This window comes from Hippocampus bargibanti, linkage group LG12, assembly GCF_051943395.1.
Source record: "Hippocampus bargibanti isolate YZ-2025 linkage group LG12, ASM5194339v1, whole genome shotgun sequence".
Taxonomy (NCBI): domain Eukaryota; kingdom Metazoa; phylum Chordata; class Actinopteri; order Syngnathiformes; family Syngnathidae; genus Hippocampus; species Hippocampus bargibanti.
This window is the reverse complement of record NC_142745.1, coordinates 7,341,991-7,367,975: the sequence shown is the minus strand read 5'-3', so window position 1 is coordinate 7,367,975 and position 25,985 is coordinate 7,341,991. Positions and strand designations below refer to the sequence as shown.

General features: G+C 41.6%; 2 protein-coding genes across 2 annotated transcripts; one reads left to right on the top strand and one right to left on the bottom strand.

Moving 5' to 3' along the window:
* The first annotated feature begins 1,983 nt into the window (after positions 1–1,983).
* Positions 1,984–6,631, top strand: LOC148890257 (class E basic helix-loop-helix protein 40-like). Its single transcript, XM_089010691.1, has 5 exons — positions 1,984–2,345; positions 2,415–2,478; positions 2,709–2,816; positions 3,175–3,298; positions 5,465–6,631. The coding sequence occupies exons 1-5, from the start codon at positions 2,281–2,283 to the stop codon at positions 6,352–6,354; spliced, it is 1,251 nt and encodes a 416-aa protein (XP_088866817.1). The 5' UTR covers positions 1,984–2,280; the 3' UTR covers positions 6,355–6,631.
* Positions 6,632–9,827: 3,196 nt separating this feature from the next.
* Positions 9,828–24,172, bottom strand: ttll3 (tubulin tyrosine ligase-like family, member 3). The gene is made up of 12 exons (XM_089010690.1): positions 24,166–24,172; positions 22,977–23,062; positions 22,706–22,886; positions 22,539–22,591; positions 21,184–21,312; positions 20,988–21,102; positions 20,782–20,898; positions 20,534–20,687; positions 19,551–19,699; positions 18,360–18,603; positions 17,256–17,691; positions 9,828–10,534 (listed from the first exon to the last, which is right to left on the bottom strand). Exons 1-12 carry the CDS (start codon positions 24,170–24,172, stop codon positions 9,839–9,841), a joined length of 2,367 nt encoding a protein of 788 aa, XP_088866816.1. The 3' UTR covers positions 9,828–9,838.
* Between the last annotated feature and the right edge of the window lie 1,813 nt (positions 24,173–25,985).

Here is a 25,985-nt window from a genome sequence, read left to right as displayed (position 1 = left end):
TGTATGTATGTATGTATGTATGTATGTATGTATGTATGTATGTATGTATGTATGTATGTATGTATGTATGTATGTATGTATGTATGTATGTATGTATGTATGTATGTATGTATGTATGTATGTATGTATGTATGTATGTATGTATGTATGTATGTATGTATGTATGTATGTATGTATGTATGTATGTATGTATGTATGTATGTATGTATGTATGTATGTATGTATGTATGTATGTATGTATGTATGTATGTATGTATGTATGTATGTATGTATGTATGTATGTATGTATGTATGTATGTATGTATGTATGTATGTATGTATGTATGTATGTATGTATGTATGTATGTATGTATGTATGTATGTATGTATGTATGTATGTATGTATGTATGTATGTATGTATGTATGTATGTATGTATGTATGTATGTATGTATGTATGTATGTATGTATGTATGTATGTATGTATGTATGTATGTATGTATGTATGTATGTATGTATGTATGTATGTATGTATGTATGTATGTATGTATGTATGTATGTATGTATGTATGTATGTATGTATGTATGTATGTATGTATGTATGTATGTATGTATGTATGTATGTATGTATGTATGTATGTATGTATGTATGTATGTATGTATGTATGTATGTATGTATGTATGTATGTATGTATGTATGTATGTATGTATGTATGTATGTATGTATGTATGTATGTATGTATGTATGTATGTATGTATGTATGTATGTATGTATGTATGTATGTATGTATGTATGTATGTATGTATGTATGTATGTATGTATGTATGTATGTATGTATGTATGTATGTATGTATGTATGTATGTATGTATGTATGTATGTATGTATGTATGTATGTATGTATGTATGTATGTATGTATGTATGTATATGTATGTATGTATGTATGTATGTATGTATGTATGTATGTATGTATGTATGTATGTATGTATGTATGTATGTATGTATGTATGTATGTATGTATGTATGTATGTATGTATGTATGTATGTATGTATGTATGTATGTATGTATGTATGTATGTATGTATGTATGTATGTATGTATGTATGTATGTATGTATGTATGTATGTATGTATGTATGTATGTATGTATGTATGTATGTATATGTATGTATGTATGTATGTATGTATGTATGTATGTATGTATGTATGTATGTATGTATGTATGTATGTATGTATGTATGTATGTATGTATGTATGTATGTATGTATGTATGTATATGCTAATGGTGCTTCGAGGCTGCCGCATTAGTGAGATAACGTGACAGCAATTTAGTGCTGCTGTTGAATAGCCTACTGACGAGAAACCTCATGTGCACACGCGTGATCATGATGGCCACCTGTGGGGAGGACGTGGGGAGGGGGTACATAAATTATGTCCGGGAGCCTGAAAGCAGGCGCCGCCGTGTGCTGAATGTGCTCAGCCTTGCTCTGTTTGCGCCATGAGACCAACGTGACAGGCGCCACGCACCGCCTCATGACAACACAAACACACTCGTCCACGCACGGGTGCACGTGCCTGCACGGTAGGTGGGAGCCCTTTCATTTGATAAGGAGGATAAAAGATCCCGCTGATGTTGCGTTTTAGAGACGAAGTGGAATTGGGAGTTCACAGAGTTCTCCCGTTTCACTTAAAACTTGAGTTTAAAAACATACCGTGTTGTTGTTAGATTTGGGTTTCCCGTCAGTTATGTTTTTTTATATGTGGCTTCCCTCACCACGCCCCACTAGTTTTTAAATCAAGTCACCAAAAAAATAGTGGAATAGCGAGTTTGCCGCCCGCCAGCACGTTTCGTTCGTCGTGGTTATCCCTGCCTTGTTTCCACACACTTCAGCATGGCGGTACACGGGATCGGCTTCGCCACGCCCAGTCCATTGACGTCAACGCTCTCCGCCCACTCAGGCGCTTGCTTCTTATTTAGTGGGCGTGGCTTTGGGCGAGAAGACAGCGCCGCTTGACACGTGAGCTTCATGTGACAGAGCTGGGTCAGGCTGAGCGGACAAGCGGACAGGGTTTAGTTCTCTCGCGGATCCCTTCAGCCCGAACTCCCTCTTGCTACGCACTCGGCGTGGAAGAGCCGCACTGACACTTATCAACGATCGGCTTTAAAAAAAAATATATATTTATATTTAAATATATCACCCGCTTTGAATGACCGAATTGACGTTTATTTTAAGGAGTAAACTTGCCGCCTGATTTTTTCGTCCTCCGCTGAATCTCATTTATAAGTAAAAAGCGTCAAGAAAATGGAGCGAATCCCAAGCGCGCAACCTCCTCCTCTGTCCAAGGGTGATCTAGCAGACATGCACGGGTAAGTAACAAAAAAGAAAAACTATCATCTCACTTCAGTGCACATTCCGATAAATATTTATTTCTGCAGTATGGATTTCCCGATGTACGCGTATAAACCCAGGCGAGGAATGAAAAGAGGAGAGGAGAGCAAGGTATGTTTTTATTCATCGTTATGTTTTATTACTGGAAAGCAATCGCACAATAAGAATAGCGTAGCGTTACTTTGAAGGGCGTGGGAGAAACAGGTCTGGCAGCAGTCGTGTCCTGTCGTGCGATAAAAGCTTGACCCAATTCCCGCTATGACATAACTACTCATGAATCTTTGGGGGTGGGGGGTGGCGAGAACAACCCGCTGACTTTTGTGACGTTTTTTTTTTCCTAGGAGACCTACAAGCTGCCTCATAGACTAATTGAAAAAAAGAGACGTGATCGGATAAACGAATGCATTGCCCAGTTGAAAGATTTGTTGCCGGAGCACCTAAAACTTACGGTAAGTGTGTGTGTTTTTTTTTTATAAATCCGAGCCTACGATTAGTAATGAGCTTCATTCTGTTAAGGCGCCATCTAGTGGGCCGCCATCCGTATTACATCGGCTCTGCCTTTGAATTCAATAGGAACAACAGAGAATAGGCCTTCTAGTTCAATTCGAAATACAGGAAAGTCTCGTTATATTGATATCGGATATATCGATATTTTTCAGACTCCCTTGAATATCGATATAACGAGACTTTACTGTAATTTCACGCGGATTTTGCGTCACTTCTCCCCTACATTTTAGGAACACGTCATCACATATAAACCATCTTTGCAAAATATTTTGACATGGTGTGCCGTGGCGTCTCCCGCAGACTTTGGGCCATTTGGAGAAGGCCGTGGTTTTGGAGCTGACACTCAAGCATATGAAGACGCTGAGCACTCTTCTAGAGCAGCAGCAGCAGAAGATCCTCGCCCTTCAGAGTGGCATGCATATCGGTCAGTAAACTGCATTTATTTTCATTTTTGTTAACAAAACTGCATTTCAAATAACAACCAAAAAAAAACAAGGATTTAAAAAACGTTGGCAATATTTGCATTGATATGTAAGGGGGAAAAAAAATTAAAAGCTCAAGCACACGTACTTCCAAACTATGGCTCGGGGGCCATTTGTGGCCCTTTTTTTCACTGAGTTTTTCTCAAAAGGGGTGCATGCAACAAAATGTGAGTGTGCAATACCCAAACGCCCAGTTTAATAATACCACAAGTCATAACTACTTGTAAAAATTTGGTTTCATGCAAATCTTATCGCTACAAAACTGAAAGCCTTTATGTATCTTATGAAACAGCTATTTTATTACATTGAATAATTTTATAAAGTGCCATTGCTGAATTTATTCGGCAATTGTAAAGCATGACATGGAGCGCCATTCCCAAATTTGTTCGGGTTTTGGTTTCACACCTCTGACAATGTTTTTCCCTCCCACGAGGGGGCAGAATTTGCCTTTTGTATAGCTGCCCCCATTTCAAGCTCAGATAACTTCAGACCTATATAATTTAGGAATTAACTCATTTTTTTCTGATGAAAGAAGAGAGTGGAAGGTTTCATAAACTGCATTGACTATTTATGTAGTGCTCAAACTCAATATTCTGTGGGTCCTGGAATTTGAGTGAAAATGACAAAAACCCTGGCACGTTTGACTCTCTTCTTTCATCAGAAAAATAATAGTTAAATCCTAAGTTATATGGGTCTGGAGTCATTTGATCTTGAAATGGGGGCGGCTGTACAAAAGGCAAATGCTGCAAGGGAAAAACACTGCCAGAGGTCTCACCAGCGCTTTATTGGCAACCCCGCATGAAAAACCAAAACCCAAGAAAAAAACGGGAATGGCGCTCCACGTCATATTTTCAATTCCCGGATACATTTGGGGATAGCAGTGAATGAGTTAAATTAGTGTACTATTATTATCTTCCGTTAAAGTGAGGAATCCACATGTATTTTCGGGGACAGAAAACAGTCTATTAGATAATAGGACAGTTTTTTTTAGTAAAATTCATTAGAGGATAATGGTCCAACCTTATTTGCATAACACACACTATTTAATGGCACATTGCATCTTAGCAACGCCGCCATTTGCTAGTCAGGTGACACAACCCTGTGGCCCTTTGGTGACAATTTGGACTTTTGGTCTCAAAGTACTGCAAAGTGACAAAATGAAATATTTGACATTATGCTTAAAGGACAACCGACGTCTCCGGACAAGTTGTGTCCATAATTTGTAAAATGGCTTCAAATGACTGAGCGTATTTTAAAAAGATTCCACCGCATATAGCTATATTTTTCGTTTTAAGACTCGCTGAATATTCAGGAAGTCTTGTTTTTGAGTTGGTGACGAGTCCGTACGTGACGTCACGAAAGGAACGCCCCTGACCGAAAAAAAGACGCTTTGTAGCGGTCCTTCCATCACGTCAATGTATTTTGCTATACTTGTTTGGTCTGGGGACCTCGTGTTGCACCCAAAAGCCGCCAAATGAGGGCGTCCAAGCTCCATATAAGGAATTTATCAGCCTGTGGAAACAGAGGTGGACACAGGAGGTCGCCATTTTGTGCCTCTTTTTCGATGAGACATTTCCCCCCAATGTTGCCTCAAAATGGCACGGAATAAATTCTTTAATCGATTGCAAACATGTATGCTTTCCTCTTCAGAACTATGTGAATCATATTCATAATGTGTAACAAGAAAGCATATTCTCCGACTCTGAAGCCATTGTTTTGATTCTCCAGCAATGCAAGACGTCTTGGCGTGATGTCACGAACTGGGGGCGGGACTTTCTGAAAATGCCCAATTCGCAGCTCAATTTTTTTGCAGATTTTGGACACTTTAAGTCATTTTTATTGGTGTTTTGCATTTGACGAAAAATATCATACTGCATGTTTTGAGTATTTTAGATGCTATAAAACGTTTTTCTGATGTTAGTTAAGAAACAAAAAAGTGACGTCAGTTGTCCTTTAAATCAAAGTGTAGAGTATGTGATAAGACAAATAAATTGTCCCGAAAAACGAAATCCAATAAAAGTACATGCCGCACTTCACCCACCGATTTCAATCATCCAGCATCCATTTGAGGAAGGTCTAACAAAGATGGCTTCTCACTGTGCTTGTAGAGCAACCCCTGGTCAGCCAAGAGAAGTCGGAGGAGATGTTCCGTTCTGGTTTCCACATGTGCGCCAAGGAGATGCTTCAATATCTGGCCACTCACGAGAGCGACGGCAACTTCGCGCCCTCGCACGTCATCAACCACCTTCACAAGTTAGCCACTGACGTGCTCCAAAGTCCAAAACGGCCCCGCTCCCCCCTCAGTCCTCCACCCGAGGAAATGCCCACCTACAACCAGCACCAAAGCCACAAGGAGACACCCGCGAGCTTACCCGCTAAGCCTAGCGAGGGCTACGGGAGGGTGCCGGTCATCCAGCGGGCGCACGCCGCGCCCAACGGCGAGCAAAGCGGCAGTGATACTGACACAGACAGCGGCTATGGAGGAGAGCTGGAGAAGATCGAGTGCGGCGCCACGCAGAGGCATCCCGAGTACTACGGCCAGGAGGGCAAGCCGCTCAAGCGCAGCGCGGCCGAGAGGCAGAATTCCGACGTCAAGCGGGAAGACGACGAACCCAGGCACAAACGCGCCCGGGCGGAGTCGTCCGAGGATGAAATGCTCTCGGGCGGCGAATCCTCGGCGTCGTCCTCCTCCAGCGGTTACGAGAGCTACATGAGCGTGTCCCCCAACCACCCGCCTCCGCCCCACCCGCTCTGCATGCCCTTCTACCTCATCCCCCCTACCGCCGCCACCTACCTGCCGATGCTGGAGAAATGCTGGTACCCGGGAGCCATGCCCTTGCTCTACCCCGCCGTCCCCGGCGAGAGACCGCCGCAGATGGTCATGTCTCCAAGGGGAGGTTCTCCAGCGCCTGCCATGTCACAGACCCCTATGGACTCCCCGGCACTCCTACAGGCACTAAAGCAGGTACCGCCCCTCAACCTGGAAACCAAAGACTGAGACAAAATGGCCGCCGAGTGGCTCCATTAGGAAGGCCGTCCTGTAGTCCAGCAAGTCATTTCCTGACTTTGCTTCTCACCTTGGGATTCATTCGCGAGAGATGAAAATGGTCCACGCGTGGATGATGAATGAATGAATGTTTAAGTGCAAGTGGACCTGCCCGACACACACACACACACACACACACACACACACACACACACACACACACACACACACACACACACACACACACACACACACACACACACACACACTCACACACACACACACACAAGTTTGAATGTAAAGATGTTTCAGATGCTGCTGTTCGAGTCAAAAAAAATGTTGACAACACTGGCGCATTTCACTTGGAGCTTTGCCATTTTTTTTTGTACAACCCATCGCACCAAAATGTTACGATTTCATCCAAAGTTTATTGCCTATCGTCTGTCACCGCCAGCAGTATCACTTATATATAAAAAAAAGAAAAAGTACCTACACCATAATGACCGTTCTGAATGCAAAAAGTCGTTCATTCACATCCGATATGGATTTTAATGTAATTATTGTGGATAAACTTCTTGTACATTTCTATTTTTGATACCTGTTCACGCACTCTAGGACGAAGAAAGTAGTGCGCGAGGCTTGCGTACTCCGGAGTGTGTACATACTGTAGCACAGTGCTGGACCTGGTCTGCATACTTAACATCTGTTTCCGCTCAAGTCAAACCTGGCGTTTGTTCTTGCTGTTGCCTTTTTACTTGTGAAAAAGCTGAGAACGCTCAGATGTTTATGCTCTGTAACTCATTTGAATCCCAGAAGGTAGCGGTGAGGGGGAAAAAAAAAGAGAAGTGAATGTAAACGTTTCAACAGATGACTAGTTTTCTAATAGAGAGAGGTACTTGAGATTTTATATTTTGGGACCTATGTGAAAGATGTTTGCTGTTTGTACATATTTTGTCTATAAATGTTGATATACATGATATAAGTGTATTAATAAAGTATTTTTTCCTGTGGAAAATGTGTCGGATTGTCTTGTTGGATTAGCGGCAGAATGGCGTGGCCGGTGCAGAAGGCCCAGCACGTTCATGTTACGGAGTGACGCTTACGTAACCGTGCGTTCACAGCCCGGATCTCCTTCTGATCAAGCATCTGTAGCCACGAATAGAAATGTGAGAGAACACACATGCTAGGAAACTACAGCCAAGGCCTCGTGTCTTCATTTGACTTATGCAACTAGTTGACATGCAGATACTAGTAGTAGTGAAGTGCCAGATGGTACAGTTGTCAACTAGTGCAGTTTTGCCTTTTTTTTAATGTGTCCAATGTATGGTTGCAGTCAACAGCAAGCTCTGGAGAAACATAAAAAATGTGATGCTAACCTTGACGGAAAATTCAATCTACGCCTTAATACAGACATTGCGGAAATTTCCCCAATTTACAAACGAGATACGTTCTGAACAGTCGTTCTTAAGGTGAATTTGTTTGATAAAGTGCTATATTTTGTATGGAATGTACGGTTATGGCTTATATAAATAGGTTTAAAGTTTATATAAGTATGTTTAAGGCGTGTATAAGTAATCTGTATTGGTGAAAAATAATAATTTAATAAAATATGAAGAACTGGAGAGAATACCACATGTTACTACAAAAAAAAATGTTCGTGTGAACTGTTGTTCGTAACTTTAATATTAGTAAGTAGGGGAGTGTCTGTATCAACATAACGTGCGTCTTACAATAAAACTATTTTCGTTTTTTGATGTCAAAATAAAAACAATTTTCCAATCAAATGTCTCAAAAGTAAAATTAGATTTTCCAAAGTTTCTTAGCTTGCTACGTTTTTGTCGAGTCATTCACACAAAAAAACAATTTAAGTGCTTTTGTGTATGTGTGTGTGTACATAGAGACACACAAGTACTTGATTTAAATTGTATGTAAACAATGACATGATTTCTTTTCAAACTGGTGCTATCTACTATCTTTGTGGCTGCTTTATTTCCTGTATATGATAATGTCCATGTTGAACGCTTTGTTACAGCTTCAACTGTAAAGAAATATGTAAATCAATATGGATGTATTGTATAGTAAATAAGCATTTTTATTAGTACTTTGAAGGCTTTAGGGAAAAAGCATAAACCCCCAGACTATTCGGTCGTTAGAATGTGGGGGGGGAAATGCACCCTACGTCATTATATTTCTCCAAACTAAACGGAATTTCCCATCGTACACTTATACTAGAAGTCCTGTGATGGGACATCATTTTCATGCTGATTTCAACTGTTCTTAATTTGAGATTTAATTCATGTGTTGCCCCGACAGAGGTACACTGCGAGCCTGTCATTTGGGTTCTGTTTCTATGACAATTTGGTAAATATTCGATGGGTTGCTCTGCCTTCTTGTGAAATACTATTTTTAAAAGTAACTTTTTATAATCCTGGGTTTAAAAAAAAATAGGTACCACCCTCTGGTGGAGAAATTAAACACTTACATTCTCAATCTCGAACGCTGGAAGGATATTTTGTGTTGCTTCTTTCATAAAGACAAAACAATTATTGTTCTTAATTAACTTGAACATATTGGCCACTTGTTTTTGATTGTTTTTATATTTCAAGTTCTTCATGTTATAATACGCACTGCTCTATTTATGAACACACTGTTAGCTTACTACAATACAAAATAACGCTTAATCAACAGTAAAAGTGTGAAACGTACCTTGCTATTTTCTTGTGCTGACACAAACTCAAGATAGTGACTGGATAACCATCTCGAAAACGCCAATCTCTCTCCTTGTCCTTCATTCTTATTTTTCATTTTGTCAAATGCTGAATTTGACACGTTCGTGACGTCAACTCTCCACAATGGCGAATGTCCCAAAATGCTTCGCTTCAAACTGTAACGTAATTCCCCTTTCGTATGATTTCATGTAGTAGTTTGGATGTTTTTTTTCTGATTTAAGAATGGGGTCTACTCTTATATTTTCTTTGTATTAGTTTTGTTCCGTGTAGACACCCGAAGGAACCTGATTGAAAAATGTGATTCATATTTATCCCTCGATTATTTCAACGGCCTCATTGCTTTTTTAGCTTTTGACTCAGCATGACTCAGACTTGTTTTGTTAATTTTACAGTTTTGTGCATTCATTGTTCTTAATTCATTAGTTGTGTGAATTGGTTTTGCTCCATCCGCAGCACTTTATAGACAGCGAGGATAAAAAAATATCATTGGGTTGCGTCTCCGTAAAAAAAATGGACGAACGTGTTATCCACATCATTGAACTCCATTTATTCGAAATTCGGTGATGTTATAGTACAAGTTTTAATCAAACTTGAGCGTAATCTTTGTCAAAGTACACGTCTTTTTGATAAAATCTATTAGATTGCGATTGCAGAGAAACTAAGTTACCTGTCGTTTGACTAAGAACCACCCCCCTTTTCGCCATTTTTTTTTTTTTTTTTTTTTTTTTTCAAATTTGAAGGAAACAAAAAATACGTCCGGTACATCGTTATTTGTATCTGCACGTAGTTTGCATATAACGCTGCTTGTAAAATCGATAACTCGACTCAATTTGAAAGGTATCCATAGGTTTTCGATAGTTTAAGAGCACACTTGGCATGCTTGCGAGCCGCAGAATGGGGAGCTGATCCCGACAGAAAGAAGTTGGCTGTACCGGGGGACGGTAACAAGGCTCGTAAAAGGTCCTGGGAAGCAAGGACTTCCACAGGTGGGCTCCATGGGTTGGTTTAATTGGAGATTTACATACAAGTGAAACACTGCAAGGGAGGGTGGTGCGAGAAAATGGGAAGCTCCGTTGGGCCCGTGGAGTTCCTCTGACTCCACGACTCACACTCAAACCCTGGGGCCTTATCCGGGGTTCAGTGTGGTCCTCCGCTACATGTTGTTCTGGAACTAAGTTGACATTGTGAACCTCTGCTCTGTCCTGTCGGTCTCTCCTTGGAGAAGGTGCCTGTCGCTGCTTCTCCGGACAAAACTGCTCTTGTGCCTTCTCGCATGACTCCATATGATTTTTACTCATGTGTTCATTGTCTTTGGAGGAACTTGTGTGGATTCTTGCAGATTGCGTCGAGCGAGGCTCAGTTGAACGAAGCCTTTGTCTGCGCTTTGTAGATTTTGGTTTCTTGATGTGGTTTCCTTCCACTATTAGTTTCACTCCACTAAATTGTGGGGGTTCAACTGCAGGCTGACAAGGTGAGAAATCAAACAAATAAATAGAAATTACATATATGTATACTGTACACTAAAAGCATTTTTTTAAGTTCATAACAACTGTTGTCTTTTTAATGGATACGGATTGTTTTTCAGCATTTTTGGCCAAGACATTCATCAAAGAGGAGCTGAGCACTGGAAGACTTTGAAGTGAATCCGGCCAGCTGAACTGCGTCTACCCTCTCGAAAATGGCGTTAGAGGAATTACAGTTGGACATCAAAGGCAAGTTATTTGGACTGAATTTTCAACAGTTGTCAGAGTTATGTGCTGAAATCCAAATATCTGGACTGGAAAGAGAGCAACTTACAGGAAAGACTCGAGGCCAACTAATTAATATTGTGTCAACCTACATTGAAAGAGCTGAATTAGAGCTAGAAGATGAAGGAATGTCAGATTTGCTACGTGTAAAGGACTTGATTGAAAGTATAAAAGATTTTGAACTAGGAATAGCCAAACCAAGTGAAAAAGGGCGGGATGCAGTGCGTAAGAGAAGCATAGTGCCCCCAGACACTGCCCCCTGGCGCAAAGATTTCAAAATATCTGGACAAATAGGTGAACTCGGACAAAAAGATAAACTCACATTTCCTAATTTGGTCAGACAGATAGAAAGTGGGCTCAGTAAAGGCTACCAGGGGGATGAGATCATTGATGCAGTGGTTCGTGCCATAACACCAGGTCTGCAGTCGAGAAGCTACCTCGAAGGGAAAGAAAATCTCACCCTACCTTCTTTACGAAGGATTCTCCGATCTCACTATCAAGAGAGAGGAGCCACTGAATTGTACAAGCAGCTCTCATCGGAAGTGCAGACTAATAAAGAGTCCCCACAGAAATTTCTACTGCGTGCGATGGATCTTCGTCAAAGGATTCTTTCTGCATCTCAAGAGGCTGAATCAGGGGTGAAGTATGATCCCACGTTGGTCCAGAGTTTATTCCTGCACACAGTTCTGACGGGGTTACAGAGTGACAATGTAAAGAGTGATATGCAACCTTTCCTCCTGCTAACCACCACATCAGATGAAGTACTGTTAGAAAAATTAAACATGGCATGTGCAAATGAAAAAGAGCGACAGGAAAAAAAGAAAAATGCTGCTGCACGGGTGACAACGCTGAACACTGTCCAGTTAGATGACACACCAGTCCCGATTGGGAAGAAGACAGTCTTAAAGCAGAATACTTTTACTGTGCCGAATGAACTCCTTTCAGAGATCAAAGAGATGAGGTCAGAGATGATGCTGTTAAAAGAGCTGCGTGCAGAAGTGTCCCAGATCAAAGAGACTATTCAGAAACCAACAGCCACTTCTCAGCCCACCAGCGGAGGACCTGAACGCCTGCCTGACCACTACCCTGAACAGGTCGCCTTCACTCCACCTTCACAATATCAGGTAGATCCACCAGCCAGGCACTACTACAACCAGCACTCCCCATCAGCTCTTCAGCAGTACCACCCAGCACCAGGCCCCAGGTCGATGAGGGGGGCAGCACAGTTCCAGCAGCGGTTCGCCCCTCAGCAGTACTACATGCCCCTTCGCCCTCAGCCCAGGTGTTATTCTTGTATTCAGACAGGTGAAGAATATTGTCAGCACTGTTTTAAATGTGGAAGTAGTGAACATTTCAGAGCAGGCTGCAAAGCACAGAACTCAGCTAGGAACCATGCTTTAAACTAGAAAGGGTTACCCCAGTGGGACATGGTGTGACCACAGAGACAGATAGGTCCCAGCGTTACAGTGGTGCTATGAAAATGGAATGTAAGCCCCACACATGTGGCCCCGTTCAGAAGAGATATAAGCAGTCATTTGTCGAGCGTACAGATAAGAAACAGTGTGGCAAATTACCTTCGGTCAGGGAGTTAGTGGGGAAGAAATGTCTTATTCGGTGCTTTTTGGGTAACAAAAGGGTTGAAGCACTCTGGGACTCGGGGTCCCAGGTGTGTGCTGTAGATGAGTTATGGAAACAAACGAACTTACCTGACGTGTCATTGAAAAATGTGAATGAGCTTATTGACCCTGATAACACTCTCAATATTGTGGCAGCTAATGGAACGGATATGCCTTATGTAGGATGGCTTGAGATACCATTTAAACTTGGTGCTAATGATCCAGGGCTACTTGTACCAGTATTAGTACTAAAAGGTGACCAGCAACAGTGTCCTATCATAGGGTTTAATGTCATTGAGCGTCTTGTGTTAGATAGCCTCTCTAATGAGTCACAAACAGGGGATGCAGAAAAGCTCTTGAAATCGGTTAGACTAGCTTTTCCCCACCTTAAGCGCAATAAAGCTGCCACTTTCATAAAAGCAGTTAGTCTGGGACAAGCACATGAGTACCGTGTAAAAACAACAAATGAGAGATTCACTATAGCCAGGCATAGCTCACTTATTATTCCATGCAAAGTACAGGCTAAGCCCTTTAAGGAAGATGTTACATTAGTTTTTGAGCCAAGTGAAAACCCACAGTGGCCAGATGGCCTCGAGCTTTGTGACTCGTTGGTCTCAGTAAAGGCAGGTTCCATCCCTAGGATAGTTGTTAGTGTCCAGAACCCTACTAATCATGATATTAGGTTTCCAGTAAAGACTATTATTGGTACAGTGCAGTCAGTAGGGTCTGTCTACCCAGCTAACATATTTAAAAGGGACCTTCCTTCAGCGGTTGTCAATGAGGTCCATGTCCAGAATACCACCATCGCTCTCAGTGAGCAGTGGGACCCCCCAATTGACCTTTCTCATTTGGACGAAGATAAAAGAAAGACCGTTCAGCAGATGTTGAGAGAGGAATCGGCATCATTTTCAAAATCGGACGACGACATAGGGTGTGTGGAAAACCTACAAATGGACATTTTGTTGAAAGACACTGAGCCCGTTTCAAAGACATATATGTCTGTCCCAAAGCCAATGTACAGAGAGGTGAAAGATTATTTACAGGACTTGATAGCGCAGGGGTGGGTGGAAAAGTCCACTTCCTCTTACTCATCCCCTGTCGTCTGTGTCAGGAAAAAAGATGGTACACTGCGCTTATGTATTGATTACAGAGAGCTGAACCGGAAAACACACCCTGACCGGCACCCCATCCCACGGGTACAGGACGTGGTGGATAGCCTTGGGGGTAACACCATCTTCTCGCTGCTGGACCAAGGCAAAGCATACCACCAGGGGTTCATGTCCAAAGGGAGCCGACACCTGACTGCCTTCGTGACCCCTTGGGGCCTTTATGAATGGATTCGAATTCCGTTTGGACTCATGAATGCACCAGCAGCGTTCCAGCGGTGTATGGAACAATGTCTGGAGGGGTTACGGGACGAAATATGTGTCCCCTATCTTGATGACATTCTTGTTTTCAGCGGGACATTTGACAACCACGTTGAGGACGTCAGACGAGTGTTGCGACGTCTCAGGGAAAATGGAATAAAACTCAAAGCCCGAAAGTGTGACCTCTTCAAGCCGGAAGTGAGGTACCTCGGCAGGATTGTCTCTGCTGAGGGGAGCCGAATGGACCCGGCAGATACAGCAGCAGTGCGTGCCCTGAAAAACAAGCAGCCAGGCACTGTCGGTGAGCTTCGAGCCATTTTGGGACTATTAAGCTATTATAGGCAATACATCAAAGATTTCTCTTGTATCGCTAGTCCCTTGTATGCTTTGCTTAAAGCCCCTCTGAATGTTGAGACTCAGCAGCATCAAAGACAAAAATGGAAAGTGAGACATAACAGTGTGTCTTCCAACACACGTATTGAGTGGAGTGATGAGCATCAGTCAGTGTTAGAGCAGCTAATAGACTGTTTAGTTCAACCACCAGTTTTAGGTTTTCCTGACTTCGCGCATCCTTTCATTTTGCATACAGATGCCTCTAACCGGGGTTTAGGTGCTGTGTTGTACCAAAGACAAAATGGCAAACTTCGCGTGATAGCCTATGGCTCTCGGACATTAACTGCAGCTGAGAAGAATTATAACTTACACTCGGGCAAGTTGGAATTTTTGGCGCTTAAGTGGGCGATCACAGACAAGTTTCGTGATTATTTGTACTATGCACCATTCTTCACTGTGTATAGTGACAATAATCCACTCACTTATGTACTGTCGACTGCTAAGTTAAATGCAACTGGGTGCAGGTGGGTCGCAGAACTTTCTGATTTTAATTTTACTGTTAAATATCGTCCCGGTAAGGAAAATGTTGATGCAGACAGTTTATCTAGGATGCCCCTTGATATGGTAACATATATGGAAGGATGTACAAAAGAAATGTCATATGATGCTGTGAGTGCTGCCGTACAAGCGGTTGACCAACAGAACGAGTCTAGTGCAGCTTGGTCTATGGGAATCTCAGCTACGTGTGCCGAGGTGTCACTAAACACACCGATAGCCCCATTGACTGTTGGACAGATCAAGCTAGATCAAGAGACTGACCCCATTATAGGACATATTATTAGATACAAACTGGCGGAGACGAAACCGCTAGGTACTGAACTAAGAAAGCATTGTCCTCAAGTTGTTTGTCTTGTGAGGGAATGGGACAAGCTACACTTTAATGACAGAGGTGTTTTGTACAGAAAAACGGCAAACAGAACCCAACTACTGCTTCCTGAAAAACACAAGGTGACAGTGTTAAAAGACCTGCATGATGAAATGGGCCACCATGGTGTAGAAAGGACTCTTTCCCTTGTAAGGGATCGTTTTTACTGGCCCTTTATGCAAAAAGAAATAGAGGACTATGTACTGAGAGAGTGTGTGTGCCTAAAACACAAAAAGCCCAACCGTGAGACCAGAGCCCCTCTCACTAATATTGTGACTACTCAGCCTTTTGAACTTGTCTCCGTTGACTTTTTGCATCTTGACAAATGTAAGGGTGGTTATGAATACGTGCTTGTGCTAGTAGACCATTTTACACGTTTCGCTCAAGTTTATGCTACAACGTCCAAATCTGGCAAAACAGCGGCAAACAAAATATTTAATGACTATGCTTTAAAGTTTGGGTTCCCCCTTCGAATTCACCATGATCAGGGTGGTGAATTTGAAAATCAACTTTTTGCTCAACTGAAGGAATATTGTGGGGTTGCGGGTTCAAGGACAACCCCCTACCATCCACAGGGAAATGGACAGGTTGAACGATTTAATCGAACACTGATCCAGATGTTAAAGACACTGACAGAGAAACAAAAGAGTAACTGGAAAGACTCACTAAACAAACTCGTTTATGCTTACAACTGTACCAAAAGTGAGGTGACAGGGTTCTCACCTTTTTACTTACTTTATGGACGTTCACCACGTTTGCCAGTTGATATGTTGTTTAGTTTGAATCCAGACTCTAACCAGGGTGAAACCAACCAGAAGGACTATGTGAAGAAGTGGAAACAGGGCATGGAGGAAGCGTATGCGATCACGCAAGAAAATAACAACAAAGCTGCTGCCAGGAGTAAGAGACTATATGACAGTAAACTAAAGTATTCTACCCTGTTGCCCGGTGATCGTGTTCTGGTTCGAAACTTAACCCCACGTGGAGGTTCAGGCAAACTGAGAAACCACTGGGAGGATGTTGTTCATACAGTGGTTCGTCAAGTCAGCCAAGACATTCCAGTTTATGAGCTGAAACCTGAGAGGGGGAAGGGCAGATCTAGGATACTCCACCGCAATCTCTTGCTGCCATGTGATCATTTGCCATTAGAGACTTCACTACAGTCCCAGTCCAAGGAAAAGTCCACTCGGCAACGACCGAACAAGATGCCGGAAATGGATCCGGAAGAGGATGATGAGGAGGATGAGTATTATCCAGTGTTGCATCGCCAGAGCACCCGACCAGACTCACCAGAACCGCGGGACGTGAGCTTCGTGGAGACAACCCACCATGATGACAATCAACTGGGGAATGAACTGCCGGGGACAGAGCCGGGAGCTGCGGAAGTTGACCAACCTCAGGAGGGCAACATTGGTCCGGAAAATGATGCACCTGTGACGGTGTGTCCCCCTTTTCCCCAGCCAACCCCCAGTAATCCTGATATTGGGGGAAATCAACGGCCACGACGAGAACACAGGAGACCCAAGGTATTCACGTATGATCGCCTTGGTTCGCCATCTTGCTACAATGTAGGGACAGTACCATATCATGGTGAACAGACAATGCCTTGGATGTATGGCGCACACCCCTATTACGGTTGCGGCTTTTCGGCAGCACCGTTTTTCATTTGGGAGGAATGTCAGTGCCAGCATTTTCACAGCCCCACTTTGTTCACCAGACAGGTTGGTGCTGTTGGACAGTCTGCGGCTGGATGGATGCATGGCTCGAGGAGCCCGCGATGAGAAGAAAGGAGCGTCAGCGTAGAACGCCGATGCGTATGTGGAAATGTCGCGGCTTAGAATTGAAGCGGATTTACGTTGGACAGGAGATGTGAGACAGTCGCTTTTCATGACATCTCTGATCCACTAGTGAAAAGGACTCTTTCATCTTGAACTGCTTCATGCAACAAAGACGGTGCAGAAAGTGCTTCAGATTTAATGACTGTCTGTGTCTTTTGTGTTGTGTGACATTATTTGTTATTTTGTTTTTTGATCTTTTCACTTCAAGATGGCGCCGCGAGAGTGGCTGCCTTTGCTGTAAAATGTAAAGGTCTCCACTGCGAGACTAATAAAGGCTAAACCAATCCAATTTTATGTGTTCTGTGCCATATAACATGCTATATTCTTTGCCTTGTAGGCCTGTTGTACTTTAGTCACCTGTTTGTAGATCAAGCGGAAGCCTCCTGTGAAGGCGTTGGGGTTGGTTCGTCTGTCCAGCACCACCTTCAGTGTGTCCAGCTGCACGGCGGGGCAGAGGCGAGCTGTGACAACGCTGGTGCAGGCCATTGTTGGACATGCGTTGACTTCAAGTAGCCAAGGCCTCAAATCATTTCCCAACATGAAATCGGCACCGTATAATTCAAAGGATGCCTTGCGGTGCTCAACTTGGTCCTGCGCTGTCTGCAAGACATGGACCACAGCTTGTTGCATTCCCGGGACCACCACCTTGTCCCACTGTGCCCCATGGCCTTGCTTTTGTAGAAAGGCTTTGAAGTCAGTGCTGGACCACATGTTGTCCATTGGCACGCTTGGATGGCGCTCATTTGATGGCTGGAGGTGCCTCTGGATGGAATTGTTGCACAAATGGACTGAGCTGATGAGACAATGATAGTGAGTGTTCATTTAAAATGACATTATTATATTGGTCCTTCCAGAATTGTAGCGCTTTTTGAAAAATAGCAATGACTCAGCAAAAATGACGCCAAGCTTTAACCATATAAATGAAATGTATTATTATTATTATAGTGTTGTATGTATTGAAATTTATTTTTATTTAATTTATGTAATTAATATTGTAAGTATATGAAAAATAGACATTATTTTTCATATACGTATGTTTTTACAATAAATTTACCCACAACAGAGTTAAACCAAGACTAACAGCACATTTTTTAGCCCAGTTTGTCCTTCACCAGTTAGCATAGCAACTAACTAAGCTAGCGTGTTGAGTTCTACTACATTGAAATTACTATTCAAAATTAAACTTTCTACATAGAATTATGAAGATTTTATTAAACAATATTTTGGGAGTCTTTTCAGGGTAGTGAGTGTTTGTAAAAGCAACATACATATAACAAATAAAATGCCATTAAGAGTGTATGATGGTTAACGGCCATCATGTAAGTTGAAAGCCTAGCAAATTTCTGTCAAATAACTCCCATGAGGGGATTGAGCTCTAGTGTTTCTTTAAAAAAAGTGTAATTGATTAAATTCACATGTATGGTTTCAAACGTTCAGAAATGATTTGTAAAATATTTTTACCTATCAAGTCTTTTTGTGGAGTAAGGCTGCGTGGAGAACCTAAGGTAGCACTCCCTGTAGAACCAAACGGTCAGAGGGTTCCAGTCGGTGACAAGAAACCACTGACGCAGGTCAAACTTGGTTCCATTGACCAACAAAGGATCTTCCAGGTACTTCTGAACCACCCACTTGCTATCTTTCACCATGGCGTTGTCAGAGTCTACCAATGCTAAAATCTGATCCAAGCGATTCATGCAAACAATACCTGGATAGTGCCATGTAAAAGAAAAGATTAGATCGATTCGAGGAGATGATGAGGATTTGGAGTTTCTTCGTTCTCTTTACAGTAGCAGCCCCAAACCTTTTTGCCCCACAGACCGATTTCAAGACAGATAAAATTTTCAGACTATCCTTGTAACAAAATATGATGTGACCTGCATATAAAAACTATGGTATTTTCTAAACAGAATAATAAACATTTATCATGACACTGCTGATACTGTCAATAAAATATACCCATTATTTTCACAGGCTCCTTTTCTGTCTCCAGGCTTGGCCTTTTCCCTTTCCCCCAAAAAACGTTCCGAAAACTTTTACAGGTTTAATTTTTAGCGGCAACTTATTACATAACAGAGAAGTGCGCATGGCCCCACGTCAAGCCTGACATAGTGGAGACCAAAAGTGTCAAACTCCTTTTTTTTGCCACAGGACATATTGTAGTTATGGTTTCTTCTCGGGGGCCATTATGAATGTGGGAAAACCATTTCATCTCCTCCACATACTGCATACAGAACGCACAACAAATTAATGAATAACTAGTTTTCTAATTTGAAGTCAAAAATAATGACTGTTTTTGTGGTTTACATGGAACAATTTTAAATTTTGCTTCAGACTTTAACAAGCATCATGACATTTCTTAACTTTTATTTGCTTTCACGGGCCGAATAAAATGATGTGGTGGGCCAGATTTAGCCCCCGGGCCTTGACTTTGACAATTGTGCTGTAGACAGATTTAACAATGAATTTTTTAAAATAGAACATCTTTCAGATTCCAAAATGAATGATACTGAAGTAAAATGTTATTCTTTCTGCACCGACTGATACCGGTCTGTGACCCCGAGGATGCGAACAGCTGCTATACAGAATACTGCATTTTTTACATTTAAAAACAAACGTGTAACCATTAATATAGAGCAGGAACAAATGCCTCACCTCTTCCTCTTGACATAGCACCAGGTTTTATAATCCAGATGTTATTGACTCCATCAGTGTCCATCTGAGGACACACTTCCTTCAGTCGGACCAACATGGCCTGGCAGCGTTCCACAAAGCCATCACTGCTTCTGATCGATGCACCTTTACTACACACAGTTAAATGATTATAATTACTGTACAAAATTAATAACAAAAAAATGTATACCTTGGCTGAAAAACCTGTTGTGCTTTGACATTTTTTAAATTTGTTCTAGGGACTGTCAGCGATATGACAGTCAGACACTGTGGACTGGGAACGCGAAAGATTGTCTTTTACTGCCGGCAGGAAACATAGTCATCCATGACATACGTCTGAATTCTGCGGCCCTCTGCCAAGTTATTTATTGAGAGTACATGCAAATTAAAGTCATACATTAGTAAAACCTAGTTTTCTTGATTATAATACCACACCTTTGGACGTTCTGAGCACCAACAGCTGTAAGCAATAAAACATTGTATTTTCCATGAACTGATAAATTTGTAACCTGGCTAATGACCTCTTCCTGTGAAGGAATATGGAGTCCTAAATTACTCCTGTTAAAAGGAGTTTCCCAAGTCCTAAATTCTGTGAAGCTGACAGTGTACCTTGGTGTGTCTGTTTCACTCAGATTTAATGTGGCCATCTGCGCCTTGACTGTGGGCTTATTGTTTGGTTGGCCAGCTAAGCATGGGACTTATAAATATGATAACTTCTTATTTTCCACCAGGGACACATAAAGCCATCTCTGAGTAAAACTTGGTACTGCCCAATGTATTTAGTCAATTTGCAGTGGGTTTTCTCGGGGTACTTTGATTTCCCCCCACCCTCCCAAAACATGCTTGGCAGGCTAATGGAACATTCCAAATCATCCCTAGGTGTGAGTGCGAGAGCGGATGGTTCTTTGTATCTGCGTGCCTTGTAATTGGTTAGCAACCGTAAAGTGATATTAAAATGCACTCACTGCACAACCAAGTAGTACTTTTGCAGAAAGTGATTCCATTGATTTTCCTCCACGAACGGCAGAGGTTTCACAGTCACATCGATGTCGCTGTGCGCTAAGACTCCCAAATACTCCTGACACCTCTGCAAGGCCGTGTTGATCACTCCCGCACTGACTGTGAGGGGACAAATAACAAACATTGGCCTCGGTAGCAATGGCCACCTTCTTTGATGTGCGTGTCAAATTTAGCATTCAATCTCCCACTTTACCGACGGAGATGGCGTTTTCAGCTTTCCCCACTTCATCCTGTGTTGATTCATTTGTCTTCATGCTCGTTTGCACCACGTGCTTTAGCAGACTGCTGCAAGCCGTCCTTCTGAAGTCCTCTTTGGTTACACGGAATAAAAGCACAAGGAAAGATTGGGTGGTGGGGGGGAGTCTGTGTCAGACAATGTGATAACAGTGTAGAGCAGACCGATGAATGCATCTCTCTCATCTTCTGCCCCAAGCCTGTAACATCTCGGAAAGAAGGTATCAGGGTCTGCGGTGGCATACCACCTAAGGTTACGCAGGTTCACACAGAGACCCACCTGAAACAGCAACACAAAATACCATCACTTGCACTCCTCTCGATAACGTTATGCATATGTTTTCAGAATTCAAGGGGAGACCTTGGTGGTGAAGTTTGCGGTGTTGGCATAGTGGTTGGTGATTTGGTCATTTTGGAGCGAACGACACTGGGTGGGATCATGGCGTGAGGTCCAGTAGAAGAAAGGCCTCTGATTTCGAACCAGGTGAGACTACAAACAGCAAAACAAACGAAAAAAAAAAACGAACAAACAACTGTTTGCCATGGTTCAAACATGATATTCATATGAATTCATATTATTATGTATATGAATTCATTTTATTATGTGTGATAGTACCGTATCTTCTAGTGTATAAGGCGCACCCCAATGAATGGGGTCTTTTCAAACTTTTTCCATATATAAGGCGCACCAGACTATAAGACGCACCTTCAATGAATCACAAAAGTTTTCCAAATATAACATAGAAATCTATAAAAGTTTCCAAATATAAGGCACACGACATTATAAGGTGCGACAGTAGATGCTGGGGACACGCACCACTTCTTCTACAGGGGGAAATGGAGTCGGTTTTTATTTTTGATTGTGGCTCAATATTACTTCATATATAAGGCGATCCTGCGTATTAGGCGCAAGGTCATCTTTTAAAGAAAATCAAGTATTTTGGGTGTGCCTTATACAGCAGAAAATATGGTACATACTTTACAGACACTTTTTATTACTTGTATTTCGAGTCCTCAGAAAAAAAAACAGATTTATTTTTACTTTTTTGGGGGGCGGTGGAATTAATACATCTGTGTTTCTATTTATTTTCTCACCACAACTACAATCAACAAAATGGCGCTGAAAGCATCTAAAATATTTTTTGTAATGTTTCCTGGTTCTAAATGGAGGGTAAATAATATGAAAAAATTATAAACCATGGAAGGATTAAAAAAACATTGTGACATCAAGAAACATCCTTTTTATATCATTATTTGTACAGGAACTGTATTTTTAACGGTGAAATACCGTCAGCTGCGATTGCTGGAAATTTACCCAAACAAATCATATTTCTGTTTTTATTAATTTGTCATAGTTGGGTTTATCAGTTTACTGCCAACAGCCACCATAAAATGATTATATTCCAGCTGTTGTTTTTACAACAACTAACTGTATAAAGCCATGAGTACTGTTTTTATAGTTAATTACGGGACTATATTAATTGCAATATTGCATTTTTTAAACATCATTCAGAACGTCTAGTATTTTTTTGTGTTTGTTTAGGATGTGAGGGCTCACACACAAAAAAAGTATGCTGACAAGTATAACACTTGTACGCACTTGTCTACACATTTACAAAACACAATTAAAATTCAGCTTGTTTGCCAAAATGAACTATAAAGAGATATTCACGTAAAAGGAGGTATGTTGGATGGTCCATTCGAACATTCTTTTACCATGAAGTCATACATGTCATCTAGGTTGTCTTGCTCACCGTCATCCCCTTTCTCTGAAAATGGATCAGGAAAGAGGTTGAATGCTATTTGTAAAAGTGCGCTGAAATCAATAAATCACCAATTTGGGTTTTTTTTTTTTTATTTCATGAACAAGTGATAAAACTGACCATTTATCTGACCACAATTATATGCTTCAGTCTTGGCATCACCATCATCATCCTTGTCCTCACTGTGGCGAGGGGACGTTCCATGGCCTGCGTTGGGCAAATAATGCTCCACCCATCCTCTGGCCCGTAAACCAGCGCGGATCACAGGATAGCGCCCCTGCACTGAAAATACTTTCTGCATCTGAAGCCAACGTCAATAACAAAGGTAATTAGTATCCAGTAAAGTTTACACACAGGCCGTACTGTGGATTCAATCCGTCTTTGTCATGACCTTGATTGCTTTTTCCACTAAGGTTTTAGCCGCTTTCATCTTCTCCAGTTTGGTAGAAGGTAAACTACAACGTGCCTTCACCTCTGCTGCAACCACGTCGGGAACAAAAAGTTCAAGTTAGCATTTAGCGCCTGATTCATGAAAGATTTCTGCAGGCAAAAACAAGTGCAGAATTGATTGCTCACTCAATCAGATGTTGAAGATGATCCACTAAATGACTACACCCGGGATTGCATCTGTCAAATTCGCAAAATTGCAGCACGGTTTCATTTTACGTAATCTTGAGATACGCTGTGTGATTTATCAAACAAATGATTTTTCATATTTCACTGATGCAAACCAGCGTTTAAAGAACGTTCCATTTTGGAGGAGAAATGTGAAGACCTTTACTGCTGTAAACATGTCGCAAATATGATCTTAAAATGATGACTATAATCTAAAACCTGATCTGGAGTAGACATGAGATTAGATTAGATTTGAGTAGATTAAATTAAATTAGATTAGCCTTTAATAGTCTCACAGTGGAGAAATTTACATCTCACAGCAGCAAAGTCATGAAAGTAAGAGGAGAGAAAGGAAGTAGTGGAAAAACAAAATATGAGCTGCCGTGAAGGCAGCCTTGCGGCGCCATTTTAAAGTAAAAAGAAACTAACAAATGATGTGCCACAATACAAAAAAACACATCCACTCATTCAATCTTAAGACTTTTCTGCACCATCTTTGTTGCATGAAGCAGTTCTAGATGAAAGAGAGGATCAAAGCCTCGTTTTCACCGGTGGATCAGAGATGTCATGGTGGAATGTGCACATCTGCTACAAGCTAAATGTTGAAAGCAAACACGAAGCTGTACTATCCATTGACAAAAAAGATTGTCTCACATCTCCTACCCCACGTAAATCCACTTAATTCCAAGCCGCGACAGTTCCACCTACGCATAAGCGCTCTGTGCTGACGCTCGTTTCTTCTCATGAAGCGCCTCATTGTATTCGAACATAGTTCATATGCACTAAAATGCCACAAATATCCACACTTTTTTAAAGTACAGTATGTTATAATGAGCTTTCAGTGTAAAACGCATCTAGTTTTAAAATCCAAATTGAAAATCTGCAAATAGGTCAACCTGACGGTAGCGAACTATGATTGTTTTGTGTAAATGTGCAAAAGTCTTCGGTGAAAAGTTCGCTCTTACCTGACATTGTTAGACGATATTTTTTTCCAGGGCTGAATATTTGGGTCCAAAAAAATCTGTTTTTAAAATGGGGAAAGGAAAAGTGTTGTTGACATAGTGTTTGCATCTGTAACAATACATTTAAAGGGCAACCGACGTCACTTTTTTTTTTTTAACTGACATCAGAAAAACGTTTTATAGCATCTAAAATACCCAAAACATGCAGTATAGTTTTACTCAAATGCAAAACACCAATAAAAATGACTTAAAGTGTCCAAAATCTGCAAAAAAATTGAGCTGCGAATTGGGCATTTACAGAAGGTCCCGCCCCCAGTTCGTGACGTCACGCCAAGACGTCTTGCATTGCTGGAGAATCAAAACAATGGCTTCAGATTCGGAGAATATGCTTTCTTGTTACACATCCAGTTCTGAATATGATTCAAATAGTTCTGAACAGGAAAGCATACGTTTGCAATCGATTAAATAATTTATTTCATGCCATTTTGAGGCAACATTGGTGCAACAATGGATCATCACAAAAGAGGCACAAAATGGCGACCTCCAGTGGCCACCTCTCCTTCCACAGGCTGATAAATTCCTTATATGGAGCTTGGACTCCCTCTTCTGGCGGCTTTTGGGTGCAACACGGTTCTCAGACCAAACGTACAGCAAAATACATTGACGTGATGGAAGGACTGCTACAATTTGTCTTTTTTTCGGTCAGGGGGCGGTCCTTTCGTGACGTCACATACGGACTCGTCACCAACTCAAAAACAAGACTTCCTGAATATTCAGAGTGAGTCTTAAAACGTAAAATATAGCTATATGCGGTGGAATCTTTGTAAAATACGCTCAGTAGAAGTCATTTGAAGCCATTTTACAAATTATGGACACAACTTGTCCGGAGACGTCGGTTGTCCTTTAAGCCATTAATTTAATTTGCGTGATGCTATTGGATTTGGTTTTGTCAGAGGTGCACCAGGAAAACCCCATTCACATAATTTTCTAACACTAGGAAAAAAAGTGTGTCTGTCTGTTCCAAAACCATTAGAAATCAAATCTACAGAGTCTGAAATTAAAATATTTGCCACTTATCCAACGGTGCATCTCCTCCGCCCTGCTGCCCTCATCGCTGCCACACTGTAACCAACAACTGTAACAACCATGCATGCACCCACTTGATTTAAATTACCAAGGCAACCGTCCACGTATGATTCACTTTTTTCCCAACACTAACAGCATCTACTAGAAATATTTCACGCACCTGGGCAATTTAACAGAGCTTCAAGGAGAGAGTCAAGAAGGAAAAGAAAAGAACGTATGACGCAATTAGCAAAATTGGACCGCGTGGCTTCGGATCGAATGTGTCCCCTTGCGTTAAGACCTGTGCGACACATCTGCGAACTTGACAGCTGCTCAGTTGGTCACCTTCTGATTCAATGTCAACTCATCGTCTGTGACAACAAATCCCCGTCTGATCGTCTAATAACGCGCAAGACGTATTCAAGCCGATCCTTTCTCGTCACCGTCAACACGCGCTTGAGGTGCATGTGATGTACTACTTTGTGTAATTCCGCAGTTTTACGCACGGTGACAGCAACACCCTCTGTGTTTGCATTCCGCTGTCTCTTGACTGGATTATATAATTTGCATAGTATTTTGTGGTTGAATAGCTAATGCGGTAGTTTGAATGATTGTGTTGTCATCATAACAATAGTAGTAATGTGAAGAAATTGGCGTAAACTGGTATTGAAATTGGCATATACTGTGACATGCACGTTCATTTATTGCCTATTACTCAATTTAAGTATAGTAAAAAACCTTTTTTCTATCTGAGAGCT

What these genes read in the sequence shown, in the direction of transcription:
- ttll3 (XM_089010690.1), bottom strand. An exon ending in ATGACATGTATGACTTCATG is followed by an intron (nt 21,313 to 22,538) that starts GTAAAAGAATGT and finishes TGCTGTTTGTAG; the next exon opens with TCTCACCTGGTTCGAAATCA. An exon ending in TCCGCTTGATCTACAAACAG is followed by an intron (nt 10,535 to 17,255) that starts GTGACTAAAGTA and finishes TCACCTTGTCAG; the next exon opens with CCTGCAGTTGAACCCCCACA.
- LOC148890257 (XM_089010691.1), top strand. Translation starts at nt 2,281, where the DNA reads ATGGAGCGAATCCCAAGCGCGCAACCTCCTCCTCTGTCCAAGGGTGAT. An exon ending in AAAGAGGAGAGGAGAGCAAG is followed by an intron (nt 2,479 to 2,708) that starts GTATGTTTTTAT and finishes TTTTTTTCCTAG; the next exon opens with GAGACCTACAAGCTGCCTCA. An exon ending in TCAGAGTGGCATGCATATCG is followed by an intron (nt 3,299 to 5,464) that starts GTCAGTAAACTG and finishes CTGTGCTTGTAG; the next exon opens with AGCAACCCCTGGTCAGCCAA.